General features: G+C 37.7%; 1 protein-coding gene across 1 annotated transcript in view; it reads right to left on the reverse strand.

Annotated features, from left to right (window-relative positions):
• TBC1D9 (TBC1 domain family member 9) overlaps positions 1-17,931 on the reverse strand; it is a 512,458-nt gene extending 494,527 nt beyond the window's left edge. The window contains exon 1 of the mRNA XM_053703695.1: positions 16,932-17,931. Within this exon, the coding sequence (XP_053559670.1) occupies positions 16,932-17,055 (124 nt within the window). The 5' untranslated portion in view covers positions 17,056-17,931. The remainder of the gene's footprint in view (positions 1-16,931) is intronic.
• Between the last annotated feature and the right edge of the window lie 2,487 nt (positions 17,932-20,418).

Below are 20,418 nucleotides of genomic sequence, written 5' to 3' on the forward strand. Positions count from 1 at the left end.
GTGCTCCACAAGGCGCAACTAATTTTATTATAGATCTCAGGTCCTTGTACTCCTCTTAATCTAAACTTCTCCACTCTTTCTTTCTTTCTTTTTTAACTTTCCCCCCTCTTTTGCCCCTTTTTTTTTTTTTTTTTTTTTTTTTTTTTTTTTTTTCCCCTTCTCCCTCATCCCAACTCATCCTTCCTAACTCTTCCCTCTATCATGCCTCCCCACGTGACACATAACCTGTCAATTCTGACGCTTAACACAAAAGGACTGAACATTCCAGAAAAAAGATCACACCTAATGAAAGATGCTCAAAGACTGAAATGTGACATACTATTTTTGCAGGAAACCCACTTTAAGCGAAATAGAGAGCCGAGATGGCATTGCCCTAAATTTCCCACCACCTTTTTTGCCTCAGGGAACCAGAAAAAGAATGGAGTAGGGATAATGATTAAACACACTTCCCCATGGGTTACTATCCATGTGGAGAAAGATCCAGAGGGCAGATTTTTGATTCTCATAGGCAAGTTACACAACAGAACAGTAACCTTGGTCAATGTATACTCACCAAATCTTCATCAAAACAAATTTCTGAAGACCCTTACCAATAAAATTTTAGAGATAAGTAAAGGAGCTCTAATTATAGCAGGAGACCTCAATATACCACTAGACCCCCAATTAGACACATCAAGGTCTACTATCTCTGTCACCAAGAGAGTGATCAGACAGTGCAATAATCGGTTAGAGGGGTTAGCGGTACATGATGTGTGGCGAGTTTTACATCCCATGAAACAAGACTTCACCTTTTTTTCACACCCCCATAACCTCTTTACAAGAATAGATTACATACTTACAGACCAAAACACGCTGGCCCTAGTGACTGATGCACAGATACTCCCAATGACATGGTCTGACCACGCACCGGTAATATGCAAATTAAATTGGCCCACGATACCCACACAGCCATACATATGGAGATTTGATGATTTTATGCTCAGTAACCAGGTTCTTAAAACACATATAGATAACATACTGAAAGAGTACTTCCAACACAACTTGACACCAGATCTGCAAACTAGCACTATCTGGGAAGCGCATAAATGCGTTCTTAGAGGCGAACTCATGAAACAAAAATCCCAACTGGCTAAACAAGCCAGAATAAAATATAGCCTCCTTCTGTCTAAAATACAAGATCTGGAAAAACACCATAAAAAATCCCCAGCTAATAGCTTTCTTAAAACAGAACTTTTTCAAGCTAGAGAAGAATTGCAAAACTTACACTCCATAGAACACCAAAAGGCTGCTTTAAAGCTTCAACAGAGGTTCTATGAATACGGGGATAAACCCGGAAAACTTTTGGCAAGAGCGTTAAAAAGAGGGCAGCTAAAAGCACACGTACACACCATACTAGACAGAAAAGGGAAACCATGCACAAACAGTCCTGCAATAGCAGAGGTCCTAAAAACCTATTACAACCAATTATATAATATTCAAAATAAGGGAGAATCCCAGGGGGGTGGGAACAATAAAACCAATTCATTAGAAATAGACACTTATCTTAACTCGGTCAAGTTACCCTCCCTCACAAATGAAGAAGCAGGAGACCTAGAAGCACCTATTACTACTGAAGAAGTGGCCAGAACCATAGATGACTTACTATCAGGCAAGAGCCCGGGCCCCGATGGGTTTAGTGCCAAGTACTATAAACTGTATAAACACATCCTTGTTCCACAACTGACAACTCTGTTCAATGAGATAGGATCGACACAAGAATTCCCACCAACCATGTTATTAGCCCACATCACCACAATCCCAAAACCAGGGAAACCAGCAAACCGTCCTGAGAACTTTAGACCTATCTCGCTGCTAAATGTGGACTTAAAAATATTTGCCAAAGTCCTGTCCAACAGGTTGAACAGATTCCTACCAAAACTGGTATCACCGGATCAAGTCGGTTTTGTCCCGGGCCATGAGGCTAGGGACAATACCATAAAAGCCTGCCTCCTAGTGAATTATGCCCAAAACAAAAATATCCCATCAATTTTGGTGTCAACCGACGCCGAGAAGGCCTTCGACAGGGTGAGTTGGCCTTTCATTAAGGCCACCCTGTCGAAGATGAATTTCGGACCCCATTTCATGAGCAAAGTTCTATCACTATACACTGTGCCCACGGCACAAATTAAGGTAAATAATATTCTATCTGAATCCTTCCATATCAACAACGGCACCCGACAGGGATGCCCGTTGTCTCCTCTACTTTTTGCCTTAACAATTGAGGTATTGGCGCAGAAAATTAGGGAAAATCAGAAAATATCAGGGATAAAGATAGGTCAAAAGGACCATGTACTATCGTTATATGCAGACGATGTTTTACTATCATTGTCTAACCCAGTTGTGTCCCTTCCAGAAGCCCTACGGGAATTTGAGGAATACGGTAAAGTGTCCAACTTCCAGCTAAACCAAAACAAATCAGAAATCTTAAACATAAATTTAACACAGAAAGATTTGCGCCAACTTACAGACACATGCCCATTAAGGTTACAAACCAGAACACTTAAATATCTGGGAATCAATATTACAGCATCTCCAGAATCTCTATTCGAGGCCAATTACACTCATCTACTACACTCAATCACTTGCGACTTATCCTCTTGGAAAAGCAAAAAAATTTCTTGGTTAGGCCGTATTGGCGTAATCAAAATGAACGTGCTCCCGCGAATCCTGTATTATCTGCAGACGCTCCCAATCCCTCTTCAAAAGAATTACTTACAGAAGTTGCAGAACACTCTAGAGGTCTATATATGGGGGGGAGGCAGACCAAGGGTAGCAAGAAACACACTATATCAAGCAAAAGAAAGGGGTGGGTTGGGAATTCCCAATTTACTACAATATAGAAGAGCAATAGCCCTACAACACCAAATAGAATGGAGCATTAATCAAGAACAGAAAACATGGGTACAGATTGGAAGGGTGATACTGGGTGTCGATAACGTGGGCTCCTTGGGGTGGATTTCTCCCAAAGCTAGACCTGAGGCGATTCTATCCTACACTATCACAAAAGAGTTCTTTACACAATGGGATAAGACCCTGCTGGAATTCCCCCACGTTTCCACGAATCCCTCACCACTGACCACATACACACAAAACCCAGACTTTCCCTTCACGACCACACAGAGACCCCAACTGAATGGGACGCGACTGGACATGACAATGTTTCACAGACTTCTCACAAACCACAAACTTAAGAGTTGGGAGGAACTAAATGACTCGGGCCTAGATATATCCTGGTATTTTTATATGCAACTCCGCCATTTCCTGGGGACATACAAACAGGCAAAACTCTTAACTAGGCAATTAACGATGCTAGAAAAACTTAGCTTACTCCCTGATAACCCGGGACACTTGATCACCATAATGTACCGAACATTAATGTCACCTGAAAGGTCCCCCCTACCAACTTTTGCAGGTCATTGGGGCAAAGAGCTGTGCTCGTGCCCCACGGACAATGAATGGAAAAAAATCTTTATCACTCACACAAAGGCCTCAGTGTCTGCTAAAACAATCGAGTCCAACTACAAGTACCTGTCGCGGTGGTACCTCACCCCCGCTAGGCTACAAAAGATCTACAGACAAACTGATGGGAAGTGCTGGAGAGGTTGTGGGGAACAGGGGACTCTTTCGCACATATGGTGGAGCTGCCCATTAGTAGAGGCTTTTTGGAGGAATATTCTAGATATGATAGATAATACCTTACAGATCAAACTAAACAGGAGCCCCAACACTTTATTATTCCATAACCTTCCCAAAATTGCTGAAAAACCCAAGAGGCAACTCTTATATATACTGCTCAATAGCGCCAAGGCCCTAATTCCAAAAAATTGGAAAACCACAAACGTCCCCTCTATTTCAGATTGGTCGACTTGGGTTAGCAGGAATCTACAGCTGGAACGTTACAGGTACTGGAGAGAGGATAGAATAGAAATACATGAATACATGCTGGAACTTTGGAAGTCCATGAACACCTAAACATACAGGCATAGAATATGTGGTCTATTAGTGAAATCTACCACTTACCACCTACCCTCCTACTGCTCCCCTTCCTTCCCCTACTATCCCCCCCTTTTTTTTTTTTTTTTTTTTTTTTTTCTTCTCTCTTCTTCTTCCAATTCCCCTTCCCTCCATCTCTCTTTTAAACTGACTTATACATCTATTTTTTCACATCTTTAGGTGTGCACTATTACACCAACAACTTGAAGAAAACTAATTTTTGTTCTTATTGACACTGTTTTGTAATAGACTTGGAATTTATCTTGGCAAACATACAATAATATGTTAATTTTTGCTGCTGTACGAACAGTAGCGGGCTCACATTGTAACCAGAGCCAAGTCTGTCATATTCATATTTTTTGTGTTAATAAAGATTTATAAAACTAAAAAAAAAAAAAAAAAAAAAAAAAAAAAAAATAATTTTGCAGTGTACTGTCCCTTTAATATCCAAAATACACATGGGAATAAATTAGAAAGAGAGAATGTGCACATGATGTAAATATGAAACTATTCTGGGGCCAGGGGCCATTTTGAATTATTTTACACTGTAGGGCAAGATTTTCTCCTTGTACTTTGCCAACAAACTTATTTTAGATTGCTTAATATGGGAGAACACAAATACACTGACTGGTTGGCATAATGGCCCAGTACAAAACAAACATAATAACTTCACTCAGTGGATTTCCATCAGAAGATGAAAGATGTCAGTTAGTATAAACTACAGATCCAGTATGCTATTTTAACATATATTGTAAAGTGTGTTTAAAAAAAGGCTTATTCAGCTTTGTATGTCATCTTGGAACCTAGAGCACTAATTAGTGCACCATGTACTTTTTTAACTGTTAATCAAGCCCATGCATAAAAGAATAGTTATAGGTACCTGGGTATGCTATTACTCAACCCCACGTATAAATCTTGATGTTGCAAAAGGCTAAAGCAGTCTTTTTTGACACACTTTATATTATAAAATATATCACGATAGTAGTACCCCTGCTAAAGGCGCTAACATAAAGTTAATGTCTCACATAACACACATTTGTGCCACTCCAGATAAGGTTATCTCTGGAAAGTAAATCAAGAGTGGCAAACACGTATCTCCTTATCAATTGTATCCTAATCTGGTAAAGCAAGGAAGCAAGATGGGTGTGAGAGTTTAAAAGGGACACTAAACACCTTGTAAATAGAAGACAATTCTGTTGTGTTGCTATAAAATAACATATCATCTTAAAGGGACAGTCAACCATAGAATTGTTATTGTTTTAAAAAAAATCACTTCTTTTTCAAAACAATTGTTCTTCAGTTGCAAAATTCCACCCACATTTTGTCTGATTTCGAGGAGCCAGTCAAGGATTTAGTCCACAGACAAGGCTAGTCATGGTCATAAATTTAGTATAAAGTTGTTTTGCAGTTGTTTACTGATAAAGCCAATTAGTTACAAATATGTAGCAGAGTAATTCTTGAGAAGCCAGCAGGGTGTATTTAAAGCTCTGGGAATTAGAAATTGCTCAATTTTCAGAGCTAAATTACATGAAAAAGGGGGCAAAAATAAAATATTGAAAATATTTGCAATGTTGTTTCATTATACATAACTAAACATTTTATATAAAAATATCAAGATGTTTAATGTCCCTTGAATTCATTAGCAGGGATTAAGCACATAGGAGTATATTATAATTTACCTAGTGGCCTATGAATGCTGTCTGGTCCTTTAAATGTATAACCAATGCAATCAAATCTTTAATTTTGATGCAGATTCAATACTATTAATGAGCAATGGAATTTTCTGCCATTTACATTGGTTACAAGTTAAACATTCATCAAAGTTTAGAAAGCAGCCGTTTTGTTTAAAAACGTACCTTTTTTTCTTTTCACAGCCGGAGCAGCTTCCCCTGCCTGGAGATCCTCTCTTCACACGTCAGTAATGACTAATCCAGCTTCCTCCAATCACGGCATGACTCCCCTGGGGGGGAAAGCCGTGATTGGAGGAAGCCGGATTAGTCATTGCTGACGTGTGAAGAGAGGATCTCCGTGTGGGGGAAGCTGCTCCGGCTGTGAAAATAAGATAGGTACGTTTTTCAAACAAAACCGCTGCTTTCTAAACTTTGATGAATGAAAGTGCCCCTGTTTTTAATAGTATTTTTAAAAACTGAGCTTTCATTCGTCAAAGTTTACCTTCACTTTAAAGATGGCTAGATTTGACAAGTCTGTTATTTATGCTTAGGTGACTTGTTACATATTTTGTTAATACACAATTTGTACTAAACTAAGGATATACAAGATTTTTGTGAAGGTGGCTAAATATGCATAATAGTTGGCACATGCTCGCACCGTTATGAATGGACCCCATAATAGCAAGGAACAAACAATAAAGGAAAAATGACAATGATCTCTAGAATTACTGAAAATGTTTTTTTTTTCCCCTCAGTGTCTTTTCAATGTGATACAAAAATCCTTTTTCAAATTCAGTCATCCTTAAAGGGACCCTGAACCCAACATTTTTCTTTTGTGATTCAGATAGAGCATGCAATTTTAAGCAACTTTCTAATTTACTCCTATTATCAACTTTTCTTTATTCTCTTCGTAGGTTTACTTGAAAAGCAAGAATGTAAGTTTAGATGCCGGCCCATTTTTGGTGAACAAACTGGTTTGTCCTTGCTGATTGAACAGCACCAATATACAAGTGCTGTCCATGGTTCTGAACCAAACAATTGCTGGCTCCTTAGCTTAGATGCCTTCTTTTTCAAATATAGATAGCAAGAGAACAAAGAAATTGATACTAGAAGTCAATTAGAAAGTTGCTTAAAATTGCATGCTCTATCTGAATCATGAAAGAAAAAATTTGGGTTCAGTATCCCTTTAATCTGCTGCAAATATGCTTCTCAATAAAGACCCCACAAATTCCAATCTTTCAGTAAACAATTTTTACATAATTCATCGAAGACTTATTCAAAAAGTATTTTTTTAATCCATTTGCTGAAATTTACAATATATACGTTAATATTTAGCTTTCATCTGACACAAGAGTGTGAGAATGTAGAATGTCTGCCTTAACGGTGTGTGTGGTTTTTTTTTACACAATCATTACTGGATGTTACAGATTAATGCTACTATTGTTTTTTTAACATAATCACATCCTGTACTTAACTGAATATTGAACCTGCTCATTGAAACACGACACTTGAAGTTGCCTATCACTGTCAGTGACTTCATGGGTTATAACTTAAAACTAATATGATTTAGATTAACAATATAACTAAGACGCTTTTAAATGTACTTCTGTTATCAAATGTATTTTGTTCTCTTTGTATGCATATGTACATATCCTCAGCCGCAGCAATGCATTTCTAGCAGCTAGCTGGTGATTGGTGGATACGTTAATTTGTCTCTTGTCATTGGCTCCCCAGATGTATTCAGCTTGGAACCTGCTCTGGAGCTGATTAACAATGGGTCTAACTCCTTTGCAGGTATTAAACACATCGTTATGTGCAAGCAATAGAGCAACAGTAAAATGCTCTAACATATTAGAGCATGTTCTTTTTTCACTTTTCATGTCCCTTTAAAAGGGATATAAAATAGTCTGTTTCATTGTTGTGATAAAAAAAGGACTAAGCAGTGGGTTATATTTAATAGATATCATTGCAATATGTATTATTCATAACCTAGTGCAGTGTTTCCCAACCGCGGTCCTCAAGTACACCCAACAGTCCTGGTTTTCATTATAGCTGAACTAGAGCACAGGTGATATAATCAGCTGATGGATAAGAGCAGGTTGGTTACTGATAAGCTGATTACTTCACCTGTGTACTGGTTCAGCTATAATGAAAACCAGGCCTGTTGGGGGTACTTGAGGACCACGGTTGGTAAACACTGACCTAGTGCATGACATAACTAATGCCAGTGGTTAGGTGTGACTGCATCAAATCACTGGAGTAATATATAAACGTGTCATTTGGTCATGTGACTGGTGACACTAACCAGACAAACAAGAGCATACTTAGAAGATTGCTAATGATATTTGTTTCAGGGCTCATATCTTTATGTAAATAACAATGATGAATTTGAGTTATATTTGTTATGATGAGGAATTTCAACCCAAGAAGAAAAAAAAAACAACAACGTATTCTTGTTCGGTTACTTTGTTGCTTATATGTCATTTTGTTATTTAAAGCAAAATGTTTTTATAGGACAAGTAGGTCACAACATAAAATGCTTTAAAAATTTAAAGGCAGTTTATGTTTTGATCAACTGGTTCTTTAAAATCCCTTTAATGATCTGTTTCTGAATTACTGGGAAAAAAAACAACAACAAAAACACACAATACCTACTGCTGGAGATACAGAGGCCACTGCAGTGCATGTATAAGCAGGAGGCAAGCTCAGCGTGATATGCTAATTTCCATTATTATTTTGAGAGTTGCATATTGGTTGAAAGACTTAGGTTGGTCAAAAAAAACTGTTCTGTCATATAAAACAGTTTATCAGATTATTATTTTTTCTTAATTGAATACATTATTGACTAATTATATGCTAATAAGAACAAAATAAATTAACATCATGCTTAAAAGGGAAACTTATAATTATAAAATGAAATTAAAAGTCCCCCTTTAGAGTCACAAACATAAAACAGCCAATGACTGGCTGCTACATGCGACTTCCTTTCCTCATTGGCTCACCGGTTGGGTCTTGCTTAGGTGGTGCAGTGTGTGTGGTTCCTAAGCAAGACTTTTACCTTAGTGTTTAACCCCTTTGCAATGGTTAAATTCATAGCAAGCTCGAACAGTAATGTAAACATAACATGGCGTAACAAATTAGAGAATTTAATCCTTGCATCTGAATGTACTTTAACAGGTTCGATGCGCATGACAAGGTATTCAAACCCCTTATTCTTAGCTCACTTAGCAGCTACAGACAATGAAGACCCCTTATTTAAAAGAAAATCACCTGTCAAATAGTGGGGATCTTGAAAAAGCACCAAGCTCGATAAAAATAAAAAAAAATAAGTTTAAAAAGTAATAAAATTGGGTTTTACTGGGGATGTGAGCTTTAGGGACATATAATACAAATCAGAAATAGGCTATTAAAAAAAAAGCTGTGTAAACAAAGCCACCAGGAGAGATAAGCAATAAAATTATTATTTCCAATTGTTCTCTCCAGCGAGATGATCTAAGAAGACTCGTCGGTACAGTGATGCCCTTAAATTTAGGAGCACAGATTTTATCTTGAGAAATGTTTATGTTGCTGTGTAGTGTTCTTTATGTGAAACAGAGACTGCTACATAACAATATATGGTCTAAAAAAATTCCAAAAATGTTATTATATTTTTAAAAGTTGTATGTTTTCGCATCTTACGGCAGCACGCGCATGCGCACTGAAGGCCGCTCCCCTGTAGAAATCATGGACCCTCTGATGCAGCTTATTAAGCTGATCGCGAGGAGTCGGTCCGTGTGCAAATGTGCGGTAGTTTGCGCGAATGCGCAATTAAGTCTAATGTCCATAAAATTCCTCAACCCTTTGCTTAGACTTAACAGCTGATTTTGCGAGGTTGGGCCTCTTGCGCATGCGCAATGAGTGCCACACACCTCCAACAGCTGAAATCACATCACTGGAAGAGACGCGGTCCAGAATTTTAATACGTGGAGACAAAATTTAGAACACCGGCTAGATTTTTAATATCAGGCCCGTACTGGGTAATAAGATATGAAAGGATTTGTATATACAGAAGGTGATAACATAAGGAGATCTGATTTCCCCCCCTGCAAGCTCAACCCATTTTGATGGATTGTGGTGTCAAAGAACAAAACCATCTATACATTTTATAGTATAGGACCGGAAAACTGGGATGCTCAAGCTCTTACTCCACCATGGTGTTCTTCGGCACCAACGCTATAGGTGAAGATTGTGAATTCCAGCATGGCAAGGTGCACAGGGATATGCCCCTGTATAGAGACTTCATACACCAACACTCACAAGTCCTGGGACTCAATACTCCATACCAGATGTAAAACTTCAATAAGTTTTATTTGTATGTAAGTTATAAATAGAAAGGGCACAAACTATGCACCATAAAAACACACTGAAAAAGCAGAGTGATGGTACCTTGACCCTCTGTCTCAGACACGTTTCATGCCACTAGGGCACTTAATCACAGATCATTTTATACTCTGCAGCTGATATAACAAGTCTTCGGAAAAACTATTTTACAGCAAACTATCCCCTTAGGATAAGAAGGATTTTGTGTAAATATAGAGAGATAATCTAATGAGTTCTGTTCTACCTGCAAGCTCAGCCAATTTCATTGGGTGGTGGTTTCAATTAACAGAATCAGCTATTTTATATACAGAAATATACATAAAGGATCAATTTTCCATACATTTTATACATACTCTGCAACTGGCATAGCAAGACATTGGAAAACAATTTTACAGTACATTGTCCCTTTAAAGTCAGTTTCAAAGCAGCAATGCATTAGTGCAGGGGCGTATTATGGCTTAGGCCAACAGGGCTGGTGCCTAGGACGACAGAGTTGGGGGAGAAGAAAAGTGCGTCAGTATTCCCTCCCAAACAGCGCTGCCGCAGGGTTTTTTTGGCGGTATTTTGTTATTTATTTAAAAATACTGTGACACCAATGAGTAGTTTGCTTTCGTGACGTCATGCAATGTTGTGTTTCCTGGTCCCGCCTCCTCCTCGTGTAGTTTTATTTTCTGGGCCTACAGCAGGTTAGTATCAGGCTGAATACTATGTGGCTGCCAGAGAGCAGCATGTGTAATGTGACTTCTAGTCACAACGGTGTGATGGATAGACAAAACTGTGCAACTGTCATGCTAAATTTTAACAGCCAGACAAAACTGTGCAACCATCATGCATTTTAGAGAGGGTACATTATGCACTTTATTTCAAATACTAAAGTAAAATAAAGAGTGAGTTAATTGACATAAAGAACTCCCTGGTTTCACTATGCACAGGGAAAGAACAGATAGACCTGCATTTTGTCTATATCTATCTAGTGTGTGTCCCTGCATATGCATTGGTTATTTTCTGTCCCTGCATATTCATTTAGGTTTAAATCAACCCACCTCTGTGAATGGAAGCCCTACTACTTAAAGACACACACATTATATATATATATATATATATATATATATATATATATATATATATATTTTTTTTTTTTAATGTTACATACTGACCAAAAAATATCATGGCCAAAAAAGGTCTAAAACCTGGGGGGTGAGGTGATGGGGGGGCAGCAGAATTTTGAGTGCCTAGGGCAGCACAAAGCCTAAATACGCCACTGCACTAGTGGGATCTAGCGGAATGACAAGAGGCACATGTGTGTAGCCACCCATCACCAGCTTGCTCCGATCAGTTCACTGCTGCTCCTTAGCCTACCTAGGTATGCTTTTGCAACAAAGGATACCAAGAGAACAAAGTAAATGACAAAAGAAGAAATTTTAAAGTTTCTTAAAGTTGCATGCTCTGTCTGAATCATGAAAGTTTAATTTTAACTTGTGTCTCCCTTTAAGTTGTGTGCTGAAAATGCAAGGCTCAAGAAAATTAAAAGGGACAGTTTACTCAAAAAATTTACAGTATACTGTCCCTTTAACTGCTGACCTATTTATTTAGAGAAATAAAAACAATAGAATTATTCTCTATTTCTGTGAGAGAGAAAAAAGATTATTAAAGTTACTTTTGATGTATAAAGACTAAATAGCCTTGGGAGTGAACTACAAAACATGCTTTTGTGAAGAAGAAAACTGATCACAATCCAACAATGCTCTTTCAACTTGTGACCTGGAGTGTCATGTTTGCAGAGGGAACCAATAAACATCTGTTCTGCTGTCTGTCTATATAAATATAACAAGTAAACAATATTTTTTTTGTGAAGTTAGGCACACAGAAAATATGTTCACAAATATGCTTTGCAAACCTAAGTACATTATGCTCCAAAATTTAAAGACAATCTAGATCAGGGGATTTCAAAGTCTTAAGCGGTTGGCCTCCCCTCTGACGTCCTCGTCCCCAATAGATGTTACTTTATTTTATCTCTTTAAAGAAAATTGTAATATTTAGTTTTAGTTTTAAAGGGACACAAAAACCAAATGTTTTATTTCATGATTCGGATAGAGCATGCAATTTTAAATGGACAGTCAAGTCCAAAAAAAACTTTCATGATTTAAATAGGGCATGTAATTTTAAACAACTTCCTAATTTTCTTTTATCACCAATTTTGCTTTGTTCTCTTGGTATTCTTAGTTGAAAGCTAAACCTAGGAGGTTCATATGCTAATTTCTTAGACCTTGAAGACTGCCTCTAATCTGAATGCATTTTGACCACTAGAGGGCATTAGTTGATGTGTTTCATATAGATAACATTGAGCTCATGCACGTGAAGTAGGCTGACCATATTGCAGCTTTAAAAAGGGACACATATGAAAAATACATATGTCAGGGCTGTTTTCAGGGCTCTTTAAAGAAATGTTTTGTATAAGAACCCTGACATATGTATTTTTCATATGTGTCCCTTCTTAAAGCGGCAATATGGTCAGCCTAACGTGAAGTGACCTAGAAGTGAGCACTGATTGGCTAAAATGCAAGTCTGTCAAAAGAACTGAAATAAGGGGGCAGTCAGCAGAAGCATAGATAAAAGGTAATCACAGAGGTAAAAAGTATAATAATATAACAGTGTTGGTTATGCAAAACTAGGGAATGGGTAATAAAGGGATTATCTTTCTTTTTAAACAACAAAAATTCTGGTGTAGCCTGTCCCATTAAGCAACTTTCTAATTTACTCCTACTATAAATTTTTCTTCGTTCTCTTGCTATCTTTACTTGAAAAGACAGGAATGGAAGCATAGGAGCCGGTCAATTTTTGGTTCAGCACCTGGGTAGCGCTTGCTGATTGGTGGCTACATTTAGATAGGTAGCATGCACATATATGGAGCACTACATGACAAGAAATAGTGCTGTCATCTGGTGATCTTGCTAAACTGCTGCCATATAATGTTGCAGACACATGCACACTCCTGAACTACCTTCAACAAAGGATAATAAGAAAACTAAGAAAATTTGATCATAAAAGTACATTGGAAAGTTGTTTAAAAAATTGTATATTCTATTTGAATCATGAAATAAAATGTTTGGGTTTTATGTCCCTTTAACACCTTACAAGTCCCAGTTAGTAGAGCTCTGCATCTTTACACTGAGTGACGCCATCTTGGTGTTTAGGTATTCTCCTACCCTGTGACAGAAGCAGTGTGCCTTAAAGGACCACTAAACACAGTGGAGTTGCACGATCAGTGCTCAATGATTACTTCTGTTCTGTTTTCACTAAAGATTGTGAAGATACAATGTCTACATTAAGGGATGCTATGCAAAATAGAAACAAGCTTAACAGTAATCTTTTTACAGAGGATGAGGTTTTGTTAGCATTATCAAAAATAAATGTTACAAAGGCAGTGGGTCCTGATAATATTCATCCAAGGGTTTTAAAAGAACTTTGTTCAGTGCTAACTGTCCCATTAACTGATCTGTTTAATCAGTCACTATTAACAGGAGCTGTCCCAGATGATTGGAGAATAGCAAATGTAATACCTCTTCATAAAAAGGGCAGTAGAGAAGAATCTGGCAACTACAGGCCAGTTAGTTTAACTTCAGTAGTAGGGAAATTAATGGAAAGCCTCTTAAAGGAAAGAATTATGACTTACATAAAGACAAACAATTTAGAGGACCAAAATCAGCATGGTTTTACTTCAGGGAGATCATGTCAGACTAATCTAATTGACTTCTTTGATTATGTAACAAAAGTATTAGACAAGGGAGGAGCAGTTGATGTAGCATATCTAGATTTCAGCAAAGCATTTGACACCGTCCCACACAATAAACTTATTCACAAACTATATCTCCTTGGTCTAGATTCAAAAATTGTGAACTGGGTGGAATGCTGGCTTAAGGACAGAAAACAAAGTGTCTTAGTAAATGGAGTTCATTCAGCAGAGGGGGCTGTTACTAGTGGTGTTCCTCAGGGGTCAGTTCTGGGGCCTGTTTTGTTTAACATATTTATCTGCGATATCAGCAAAGGGCTACAGGGGAAAGTATGTCTCTTTGCAGATGATACAAAAATTTGCAACAGAGTGGATGTTCCAGGGGGGGTAGACAAAATGAGAAGTGATATACAACAATTGGAGGATTGGACAAACGACTGGGATCTAAAGTTTAACACAGCAAAGTGTAAAATAATGCATTTAGGGAAGAAAAATCCAAATGTTAATTACAGACTCAATGACACTTTACTGACTGTTACAGACGAGGAACAGGACTTGGGAATTATTATTTCAGATGATTTAAAACTTAGTAAACAATGTAGTAAGGCAGCGAGTAAGGCTAGCAGAATGCTTGGATGTATTGGTAGAGGTATTTGCAGCAGAAATAGTAAGGTTCTTATGCCACTTTATAGATCATTAGTTAGGCCTCATCTTGAGTATTGTGTGCAGTTCTGGAGGCCATATCTTCAGAAGGATATTAACAAACTTGAATCTGTGCAAAGGAGGGCTACCAAAATGGTACATGGTCTAAAAAATAAAACTTACCAGGATAGGCTCAATGACCTAAATATGTATAGCTTAGAGGAGAGAAGGGAAAGAGGTGATATGATAGCAACTTTCAAGTACATTAAAGGGTTTAGTAAAACTGAGGCTGTGGGTATTTTACATAAAATGGAAAATTCAAGAACAAGGGGTCATGAGCTCAAGCTAAAGGGTAGTAGATTCAGGAGTAATTTGAGGAAGCACTTCTTTACAGAAAGAGTGATTGATTTATGGAATAAACTTCCTCAAGAGGTAGTAGCAACAAACACTGTGGGGGACTTTAAAAATGCATGGGACAAGCATAGGGCTATCCTACGAACTAGATAAGTTTATACTGTTAGGTAAGGTGGGGCAGACTTGCTGGGCCTATGGCTCTTATCTGCCGTCAATATCTATGTTTCTATGTTTCTATGTTTCAATACAAAATAATAAATATATATACAGTATATATATATATATATATATATATATATATATATATATATATATATATATATATATATATATATATATATATATATATTCCAGCTAGAATGAATCCTCCCTCCAGGTGCAGCTACTTGGGTGCAAATATAGCCAATAGAACAGGACTGTTTTTCGATCTGAGGAAAGGGACTTGAGTTCCCTGAAACGTCAACCATTAAGTTTTTTCATTTAAACCCTGAGAGTGCAGTATTTGTTGGAACTATATATACACTATATATATATATATATATATATATATATATATCAGTTAGTTTCCTTACTAGTGCATCATATGACAGCCATCAGCCAATCAAAAAATGCATATAGGTATATCCTGTGAATCTTGCACATGCTCAGTAGAAGCTAGTGCCACAGAAAGTGTGCCTATAAAAAGATTGTGCACATTTAGATAATTGATGTGAAATGGAAACTTTCTGAAAACTGCATGCTCTATCTGAATCATGAGAGTTTAATTTTGACTTAAATGTCCCTTTAGGAGATCAGTGACATTGTCTTTTTGACATGCTGATCATGAAGTTTAGGTTACAGTGGATGCATTGTTCTATATTATTCTTTAGAGCTTTTTTTATATGTATGTAACTTTATAACTGTGTAAAGCACACTACTTCTTTCACAGGGTCTAAGAATTTGTGTGCTCCAAGATGGCAGTGCCCAGCGTGTGAAGTAGGGTGAGCTTCACCAACAGACACCTGTAAGGGGTTAAAATAAGAAAAAGGCTTCTGAAGAGCACTGCAAGCACAAGAGGAAAAACAATATCACAGTGACCAGTAACCATGCAACTGTACCCAACAGTTTAATATTGTGTGTTATGGTCAGCTGACAACTATAACACAAAGAAACACTATTTGCTGGCAGTTTTATTGCACTTTTAAGAGTATGTGCTAATTAAAGTATGGTGTGTGTGTGAGTGTGTCGTGTGTGTGTGTGTTGTGTGTGTGTATCCTGTGTGTGTTTCCATATACAAACAACAAACACAAGTAAGAAAATATCACTAATTTTATATTGGAAACTAATTTCAAATATATTTTTCTTGGCAAAGCCACATTTTTTCTACTTAGAATAAATGAAAACTACACATATTTACCAAATATAAAGAGATGCTTGTGCTAAATTGTTTGTTCTCTTTATTACACATTACATGACAGATAAACTCTGATATTTTAAATATCCTTCATAAACAGGAACTTCATCATGAGAGGCCTGAGAATATTCCTGGTATTTTGTGTACATCACCAGCATGAAGGAAATGCTGACTGGATCTCATTGCCAGGAAGTGACGTTTAAAAGAGTGCAGGTTGATTTTTATTCGGGAATAGGATACATTTAAAAAAAATATGATTTGCAAATAGTTAATACTTCTTATTGTTTTTTGTAAACATTACAGGATAATGGAAAATATATCTATACCTATGCATACAGTGTATTTGAGTATTGACAAATGCAGTCTCCAAGGAAATAATTTAACCACTTCAGTATATTTTGCTGTGTAAATCATTTGACCTGCTTATTTTCCAAGATAACCATTTTAATTGAATAATTGTTAAATGGAGAATTAATATTATTTGAATTACTCCAATATCGTTAAACCATATAATTATTTAAGATAAAACCCACCCAAAATAGACTATATTTCTGGGGGCAGACGTTGGGTCACTTTCTAGACCACAGTGCAGGTAAAACCGGTTTATAAATCACAAAGATAAATGACTAGATTAGCTCAATCAGCATAATTATCTTCCTGGTTAGTTATGTTACTACAGGCAATAAAACAAGTTCACTTGATGGTCAGTTGTTTTTTTGTAATGTATGTGAAATGTGATCTATCATCTTACCAGCCAGACCCCCACCACCTCTGGTCCCATGTCCCTTTCTCCTCTGCAGTATGAAGTAAGGGTTGGCCCTTTCTGTGATCCATAGGGCGTTTGCCAGCAACACTTCCTCGGGATTAACCCACATTTTCAGGGACTACACACACAGGACAGCGCGGTGTATTGTTTGCTTCTTCGCCTCGTTGTTCTTAGCTCAATAAGCATCCATTCACAAAACTGGTTACAGCAGAGTAAGCAATCCGCCCAGCCGGTGTCAGACAGCAGTAGCAGAAGAACCCTGTGTGACCCAAAACAATAACAACGTCTGCCGGGTAGCCGGGCACTGCTCCAACCCTAAGTGAGCTACAGGTCACATTGTGTGACAGATGAACCTGCCTAATATATCGCAGGACACATGCTGTACGTGCAGTCTTTTGCCAAATAAAAAAGAGAAGCTACTCACGAGCTTGTCATCCTGATTCATTAAGGGGCTGTTTCATTATCAGTCATTTATTAATCTTCCGAGCACCACTATGGAATGCAGGTAACAACATAAACAAGATCTCCCGGTATCACAGTGAGCTACACAGCCATACAACAGATGAGTGGTGTCTGAGTGAGCAGCTGAGGCAAGAAGACAGAGCAGGGGAGGTTTACTGTGTGCAAATCTGTCAGTGTCAGCAACACAACCAGGTGCTCTGACAAGCTATGCTAGTGATTGCCGTTAGATGTTTAGGTTAGGAGCAAATGAAGGTGGTGAAAGACGTCCTTGTGCAAGGTACAAGATGTGCGTTCAATGTGTAATAATACCCCATGCTTGGTCAGTCACCCATCCCGCGTATAGCAAACGGGAGAGATTAGCAGCCTATTATCTGATGGAGATGTATATAGCAAGCAATAACAAAGTGAGAGGAGGGAGGGGACTGGAGAGATGATAACAGCTTTGCTGTGGAGGAAGAGCCAAGCCAGAGAAAATGACATCAGCTTGTGAAGCTCTAGGCACTGGCAGGCAGGAGCCAACCAATGTAGCACAGTTAGCTGGATCCTCAGTCTACACAGTACACCAACACCACTGCCTGTGAGAGGCTGCAATCACTACACTGCAGAGCAGACTCACTGACCGCCTGTGACCAATCTGAGGTTATGCATTACAAAATACTAACCAACGTAAACCAATCAGCAATACAGCAGCTGAATGCATGTGTCAATATAAACAGATTCTTAGGCTGTATTGTAGTTTATAAAATACTACATCTGCTAAATATATTATTATTAAATAATAATAATAAAAAATAATAATTCAACTTTATTGGAAATATCAGTGATTGTTGACAAACAAATCAGGTTGTAACTAACAGGATGTCATAGTACAGCACACTCGGTTCAGACAGTGTCTTTTTTTATTTTATTATAAAGCAATCGTAAACTTTACATGTTTTAAAATCAGGTCCTGAATCTAAGAGCTATTTTAATTGATTACTTCTAATAAAGATGTGCCGTAACTTACTTTAGAAACTAACCGTGCCATGGTAATACCATGCCATGTAACCCGGTTGCCCACTTCAAAACTTATATTTTTTGTAATCTTACGGTTTGAACTGTTCTCCAATCGGTGCTAGCTACAAAACAGTCCCGTACGGCTAGAGTGCCAATTAGAGAACGTTAGCTCATAAATAGAAAAGCTTTGGCAAGAAAAGGATTGGGTTAGCATGCTCTCCAGATTTTTGTCAGTATTTTTTCGCTTTCTTTAATATTTGTGCATTTATTCAGATATTCGTTTTGTGAAATCGAAAACCCCGATTTTCGTGACAAAACAAATGCACAAGTCTAACATAAAGAATACTGGGCAGGCCAGTCAGAGTGCACATGTAGGGGCAGTTCAGTGGGGGGGCAGCGCAGGACAAGGAGCAGAAAAGGGACTGGATCTGGACACCTCTGGTAAGTAAGTGAAACCAGCCCACTGACACCAATGAAAGTATATATTTTTTTCCCCACTGACACCAATGCGTTTAAATATATATATTTGTATATGTGCGTGTATGTTTGTGTTTATATATATATATATATATATATATATATATATATATATATATAACAAATCCAAAGGTAAAAGCACTCTCAATCACAGTCCGGGGTGCACAGCAAAATAGTACACAATTCCAGAAAGAAGCAGGCACTCTCCGTTTGAACTTCAAAATAATTTTACTTAGTGACGTTTCGGGGTTTCACCCCCGTCCTCAGACTTACAACAATAGTGCATAAACACAGTGATATACTTATACCCCCCTAACACCAATTATGCCATCAATATATCAATAATATAATAAATCAATGAACAAGCGTTTGCAAATACAGTCACCTCTGTTTCATCGTGATCTGGCTCACAGCAGTGTACACCCGGCGCTTCCATTACGTCATCTGCATGGAGACAGCGCTCTCTAGTGAATCACACCCCCGTAAGCCGCCAACCACCTACCTCTGCCAACCACAGCAAAAGAACGTCATCAGCAGACGTTTGTACGTAGCTGGAGGCTTAATTCCCAGTGATCGTTTAGGCAACTATGTGATCCTATGTGAAAAAAGTGAACATTAAAAACATGATTTTGTACATAATTTAAAAATATCATTTCTCCACTAGAACTATTTCTACTCATAGTATTATATTAGGATGTCGCTTATATACAAATACTTCCAAATATACATCGCTGTCTAACATAAACTCAATGATACCTCTGCATTCTGCTATTCTATACTCAATACTATATAATAATATAGTACACTAAATTGGAAATAAACACATAAGTAAAGTAGTGATGGCACATATTGTAACACTATAGGAAGAAATTATTGAATAACATTTCTGTCTAACCTAAACTCAATGTTACCCCTGCATTCTGCTATTCTAAACTCAATACTATAGTATACTAAATTGGAAATAAACACATAAGTAAAGTAATGATGGCACATATAGGAAGAAATTTTGAGTAACATTTCTAGAAGACCCTTAAGAAAGATATTTCAGAAAAGTACACTTTCAGAAAAAACACTGCCAATCTAGCTTAACGTTCAGGCCCTTAGGGGTCAGGGTGTCCAATTCATATGTCCATCTGGACTCTTTCTGTAGTAACAAATTACCCCTGTCACCACCTCTTCTCAGTGCAGGAACATGATCAATTAGGGTATACCTTAAATCACAGACATTATACCCGCTCTCCAAGAAGTGGCGGGCAACTGGTTGATCCGATTCACCCTTCTTAATTGCCCTTCTGATTGAGCTTTTATGATTTGCCATACGTATTCGTAGGTTATCATTAGTTTTACCCACGTAAAATAAACTACATGGGCAATGCAGCAGGTAGACCACATGAGTGGTAGTGCAAGTCATCCTATATCTGTGTGTATACCTTTTTCTGCTTCTTGGGTGATGGAAAATTTTTTTTTCCGGTTATTAGCCCGTTACAGGTGGTGCAGCCACTACATCTATAGCATCCTGGCTTGACATCCTCCAACC

The sequence above is a fragment of the Bombina bombina genome, chromosome 2 (genome assembly GCF_027579735.1).
Source record: "Bombina bombina isolate aBomBom1 chromosome 2, aBomBom1.pri, whole genome shotgun sequence".
Taxonomy (NCBI): domain Eukaryota; kingdom Metazoa; phylum Chordata; class Amphibia; order Anura; family Bombinatoridae; genus Bombina; species Bombina bombina.